The 6,408-nt window shown below is 52.4% G+C and overlaps 1 protein-coding gene across 1 annotated transcript; it reads left to right on the forward strand.

The window, feature by feature from the left end:
- Positions 1-1,087: 1,087 nt before the first annotated feature.
- LOC122217080 lies at positions 1,088-6,169 on the forward strand (the record flags this gene model as incomplete). The annotated part of the gene is given in 1 exon segment (XM_042933974.1): positions 1,088-6,169. A coding segment is annotated over 1 exon segment (5,082 nt), but the record flags the coding sequence as incomplete, so codon positions are not given.
- Between the last annotated feature and the right edge of the window lie 239 nt (positions 6,170-6,408).

Consider the following 6,408-nt stretch of genomic DNA (forward strand, 5'->3'; position numbering starts at 1 on the left):
CTTTGATTCTGAAATCAATGATTGGAGTTCCACATCAATATTGTGGGTGACCATATAAATTATTATCAAACTATCAAGCTTTTGAGAATGAAGAGGTTGCTAATTAAAATTATATAATTTTTTGAAATATTTACTTATTGAATGACAAACTGCTTTATTTAAAAACTATTCTCAATTAAAATTCTTGCTAAAAATGTATGTACATATGTATTTAAAAAATGTTTAAAATCTTTATATTAATTATGTGAATATTTTAAAATAAAATAAGCAGAATAATTAAGTAGTACTGATTGAAAGGGCGGGCCTACGCCGGCCGACTCCATCTTGTTCTGTGTCCTTCACCTTGACCACACCTCCTCCCCTTGAGTAACCCCCCCCCTCACCTGTCTAACAGGACTCGGACCCTTCCCCAGCCAATCGGCTGAGGCCACAGCCGTTACCTCACCAACTGCCCCTGGGCCCCAATAAAACCTTTGTCCTTTTGAAACTCGCTCTCTCTCCCTGGTATCTCACCGCTGCGTCGGTGCAGGTAGGGGATTGAGCTCGAGCTAGCTCGAATAAAGGTTCTTTTGCTTTTGCATCGGACTCGGCTCCCTAGTGGTCTTTGGGGATCACGAATTCTGGGCATAACATTTGGGGGCTCGGCCCGGGATCCCCAAGACCCCTGAGGGACCCCCGACCCGGAGAGCCTGACTGGCCACGGTTAGTGTCTGTTTGTTTGTTCTGTCTTTTCTGTGTGAGCTCACTTCTGGAGTTCTGGTAGTGCCCGACGCGGTCTAAGTGGACGCACTGGAGGACCACGGGCCGGGAGTTTCGGAAGACGTTCCGATTCTCCCTTCTGGAGGGACGTGGAATCCCCTCAAAGGTCTGAGACGAGGCGGGTCGCTCCCGCTGGTCGGTGTGAGGCCGTCGTCTTTGGAGGGACGTGGAATCCCCTCATCGGTTTTGGAGGGACGTGGAATCCCCTCAAATGTCTAAGCTAGCTTTCAGTGTTGCTTCCATGGAGTTGGAAGATTTTCTAGGGGCCCTCTGTTTGTCTGTTTTTGTGTTTCTCTGTTTTGTTCTGTGGACTTACTGGACGGACGTTATGGGACAGACTCAGACTACTCCTCTAAGTATTATGATTGATCACTTTAAGGATGTGAGGGGAAGAGCTAACAACCTCAGTGTGGAAGTCCGAAAGGGTCGGTGGCAGTTTTTTTGTTCTAGCGAGTGGCCAACTTTCAATGTCGGATGGCCACCAGAGGGGACCTTCGACCTCCCTACCATCCACCGAGTCAGGAGTATCATCTCTCAGCCTAAGACGGGCCATCTTGATCAGCTCCCTTACATTATCACTTGGCAGGACCTTGTGGAAGACCCACCCTCTTGGCTTAAACCCTTCCTAGCCCCGCTCCCTCCGGAGCCAAAACCCATTCTTGCTTTGCAGGGGACAAAGAAGAAGAAAAGTCTTATCCAGCCTTCAGCACCCCTCTACCCTGTCTTACAGGGGGGTACTGAAGAAGAATTAATTTTTCCTCCCTCGTATAACCCCTCTAGGATGCTGGAAGAACACCATCCTCCCCCTCCGGGGGAGGCAGATGCTGTTCCGAGAGCGGGAGGCGGAAACGCTCCAGTGGGAAGCCCGCCCTTCACCAGACAAAGGGCTCAGAGGGAGCAATCCGCCTCCGCCGCCGACTCCACTATTCTGCCCCTGCGAGCCACCGGACCCCCAGACGCGGAGGGGAACCAGCCCCATCACTATTGGCCTTTCGCCACTAGTGACCTCTACAATTGGAAAGCTCAGAATCCTAAGTTTTCCGAGAAACCGGCAGGGCTTATTGATTTATTAGACTCTGTTCTTTTTACCCATCAGCCCACGTGGGACGATTGCCAGCAGCTTTTGCAGGTCCTGTTCACGACTGAAGAAAGAGAAAGAATCGTCAACGAGGCCCGAAAACTAGTTCCGGGCACAGACGGGAATCCCACCACCAACCAGGCTCAGATAGATGCCTCCTTCCCCTTAACTCGGCCCCAGTGGGATTTCAACACGGCAGAAGGTAAGGAGAGGCTCCGGGTCTACCGCCAGACTCTAATGGGGGGTCTCCGAATGGCTGCTAGAAAGCCAACCAATTTGGCCAAGGTAGGAAATGTACAACAGGGAAAAGATGAATCTCCGGCTGCCTTTTTAGAACGGATCATGGAGGCATTCCGTACCTATACCCCCATGGATCCAGAGGCTCCGGAAAGCAAGGCAGCTGTTATCATGGCCTTTGTAAACCAATCGGCCATAGACATTAGGAGAAAATTACAGAAAATAGATAGACTAGGAGAAAAAAGTCTGCAGGACTTACTGGTGGTAGCCGAAAAGGTATATAATAACCGGGAGCTTCCTGAGGACAAGCAGGCCCGCGCCATGGCGACTGCCAGCAGTAAGCAGACTCGAGACCTGGCCAGAATACTACTAGCTACCACTGCTGACTCCCCTGAGGAACGAGACCGCCATCTCCGGCAGCTGGCAGACGACACAAGAAAAGGTAAAAGAACCACCAAGGGGGGGAAGCAGAGGCTGCAGAAGGATCAGTGCGCATACTGCAAGGAGATAGGGCATTGGGCCCGAGATTGTCTGAAAAGGGCCGGCGGGAAAGGAAGCAAGACTGATCGAGTAAAAGTCCTAGAGCTAGATGAACTAAGTGATTAGGGGAGTCGGGGTTCGGACCCTCTCCCCGAACCCAGGGTAACTCTTAAAGTGGAGGGGACCCCTGTTGACTTCCTTGTCGACACCGGAGCACAACATTCGGTCCTCCGCACCCCACAAGGAAAACTAGCCAGCAAGAAGTCCTGGGTACAAGGGGCAACTGGTATGAGCCAGTATTCATGGACTACCCGAAGAACAGTAGATTTGGGAACGGGCCGGGTATCCCACTCCTTTATGGTAATACCAGAATGCCCCTACCCGCTGTTAGGACGGGACTTACTGACCAAGATTGGAGCTCAGATAACTTTCAGACAAGGGGGGCCTCAGGTCACCGATGGCAAGGGCCACCCCATCCAGGTCCTGACCATGAAACTGGAGGATGAATACCTCCTCCACCAGGAGGCGCTCCCGAGAGAGGATAATATAGACAGATGGCTACAAGAATTCCCCTCGGTTTGGGCAGAGACTGGGGGGGGGATGGGACTAGCCGCTCATAGGACCCCAGTCCTGGTAGAGCTCAAGCCAGGAGAGAGTCCGGTAAGGATCAAACAATACCCCATGTCACAGGAGGCCCGGAAGGGGATCCAGCCACACATCCGGAGACTACGAAGCCTAGGGGTACTAGTTCCTTGCCAGTCTGCCTGGAACACCCCCTTACTGCCGGTCAAAAAGCCTCACACAAATGACTACCGACCGGTACAAGACCTCCGGGAAGTAAATAAGAGGGTCGCGGACATACACCCAACTGTTCCCAACCCATATACTCTCTTGAGCTCCTTGGCGCCCTCCAGGGTCTGGTATACTGTACTAGATTTAAAGGACGCCTTCTTCAGTCTGCCGCTGGCACCCCAGAGCCAACCCCTGTTCGCCTTCGAGTGGCATGATCCGGAGGAGGGCTACAGTGGGCAACTCACCTGGACACGGCTACCTCAGGGATTCAAAAATTCACCCACCATCTTCGACGAGGCACTACACGAGGACCTGGGTGAGTACAGAAGGGAGCACCCTGGCCTCACCCTCCTACAGTACGTAGATGACATCCTGATTGCTGCTGACACGGCCAAAGACTGTGAGCGAGGGACCCAGGACCTGCTGGCTACCCTGGGAGCTTTAGGGTACCGGGCATCCGCGAAGAAGGCTCAGATATGCAGGGAGAGGGTAAGTTACCTGGGATATATCCTGGAGGGCGGACAGCGGCGGTTATCAGATGCCAGAAAAGAAACTGTCCTAAAGATCCCTACTCCCACCTCCCGAAGAGAAGTGAGGGAATTCCTAGGATCAGCCGGCTACTGCCGCCTCTGGGTTCCAGGTTTTGCTGAGATCGCCAGGCCCCTATATGAAGCTACCAAAGAGGGGAAAACATTTAAATGGACTGAAAAAGAAGAAATTGCCTTTAATCAGTTAAAAAAGGCCCTCCTAAGTGCCCCAGCCCTGGGCCTACCAGACATTATGAAACCCTTCCACCTCTTTGTAGACGAACATAAGGGAATAGCAAAAGGGGTTCTAACTCAAGCCTTAGGCCCCTGGAACCGCCCAGTGGCTTACCTGTCTAAGAAACTAGACCCAGTGGCTGCCGGCTGGCCGCCATGCCTAAGAATTATTGCGGCGACAGCACTCCTAGTCAAGGATGCAGACAAACTGACCCTAGGACAGGAGATCTGGATCACAACCCCACACGCCATTGAAGGGGTCCTGAAACAGCCTCCTGATAGATGGATGAGCAATACACGTGTGACTCATTACCAGAGCCTCCTACTCAACCCTCTACGAGTGCGGTTCCACCCCAGTGCAGCCCTCAATCCTGCAACCCTGCTGCCCGACCCTGACCTAGGTGCTCCACTACATGACTGTGCGGGAATCCTGGAACAAGTACATGGATTCCGGATGGACCTGACCGACCAGCCCCTCCCCGATGCCGAGGCTACTTGGTTCACTGATGGCAGCAGCTTTGTGCGAGATGGACACAGGTATGCGGGTGCAGCGGTGGTCACCGAAATGGACACCGTATGGGCGGAGGCTCTACCCTCCGGAACATCAGCCCAGCGAGCGGAGCTCATAGCCCTCACCAAGGCGCTGATGCTGGGAGCTGGAAAACGGCTTAACATCTACACAGACAGCCGTTATGCATTTGCCACAGCTCATATTCATGGGGCAATTTATCAGGAGAGGGGATTACTGACGGCAGAAGGACGGACTATAAAAAATAAGCAGGAGATACTTAACCTGCTTACGGCCTTATGGCTTCCTGCCAAGCTAGCCATTATCCACTGCCAAGGGCACCAAAAAGCTGATAACCCAGTAGCTAGAGGTAATCGAAAGGCTGACCAGGCAGCCAAGGCAGTAGCCCTTACTCCAGTCCCCACCATGACCATACAACTACCAGACCCGGGAGACCCAGTTTTACCAGACCAGCCCAAATACTCCCAGGAGGAGTTACAGCGGATCAAGAAACTCCCCATGGCCCAGGAGATAAAGGGATGGTGGTATACACCTAACAAGGAGCTCGTGCTGCCAGACCGGCTCGGAGTCTCAATATTAGAGCACATGCATCGGTCTACTCACATGGGGGCCCGAAAATTAAAAGACTTAATCCGACATGCCGGAATCAAGATTCACCAACAGGACACCAAAATAGAGCAAGTTGTATCTGCCTGCAAGACCTGCCAACTCACCAACGCGAAAGCCACATCAAATAAAAAAGGAACCAGGCTCAGAGGCACCAGACCGGGAGCCCAATGGGAAGTCGACTTCACTGAAGTCAAACCAGGAAAGTATGGTTATAAATATCTTTTAGTATTTACAGACACCTTCTCTGGCTGGGTGGAGGCATACCCAACCAAGCATGAAACGGCTCAGACGGTGGCTAAGAAGCTACTAGAAGACATCTTACCCAGGTATGGTTTTCCTGCCATGGTAGGATCAGACAATGGACCAGCTTTTATCTCTCAGGTAACACAGGCAGTAGCCAAGGCGGTGGGGGCAAACTGGAAATTACATTGTGCTTATAGGCCCCAGAGCTCAGGACAGGTAGAAAGAATGAATAGAACCCTAAAAGAGACCCTTACCAAATTAACCATGGAGACTGGCGGGGACTGGGTGACTCTCCTACCGTACGCCCTTTACCGGGTTAGAAACACTCCTTACACTCTGGGTTTTACTCCCTACGAGATCATGTTTGGCAGGCCACCCCCTGTTATTCCCAGCCTTCGAGCTGAACTTCTTGCAGAGTTTAAAGATCAAGAACTTTTTCTTTCCTTGAGAGGGCTCCAGAGGGCGCACGAGGATATTTGGCCGCGCCTCCGTGCCATCTACGAGGCTGGCCCGACCCCGACACCTCATCAGTACAAGCCGGGAGACTGGGTCTATGTCAAGAGGCACCACCGAGAGACTCTCGAGCCGCGCTGGAAGGGACCCTACATTGTAGTGCTGACAACCCCCACCGCTCTCAAAGTAGACGGCATCGCGACCTGGGTCCATCACACCCACGTTCAGCCAGCGGACCCCTCCTCGATCCGGAAGGACTTCGTCACGCGATGGGCCATCAGTCGGGACCAACACAACCCGCTCAAGCTCAAGCTCAAGCTACAGCACATTCGACCCACCTAATATTGGTAACTCTGTTAACTCTGCTTGTCATTGCTCATGCTACCGGGAGTCCCCACACCCCCCAAAACATCACCTGGCAGATCATAGATACCAGCTCAGGGACAATACTTAATTAGACCTCCCAG

The sequence above is a fragment of the Panthera leo genome, chromosome B1 (genome assembly GCF_018350215.1).
Source record: "Panthera leo isolate Ple1 chromosome B1, P.leo_Ple1_pat1.1, whole genome shotgun sequence".
Lineage (NCBI taxonomy): Eukaryota > Metazoa > Chordata > Mammalia > Carnivora > Felidae > Panthera > Panthera leo.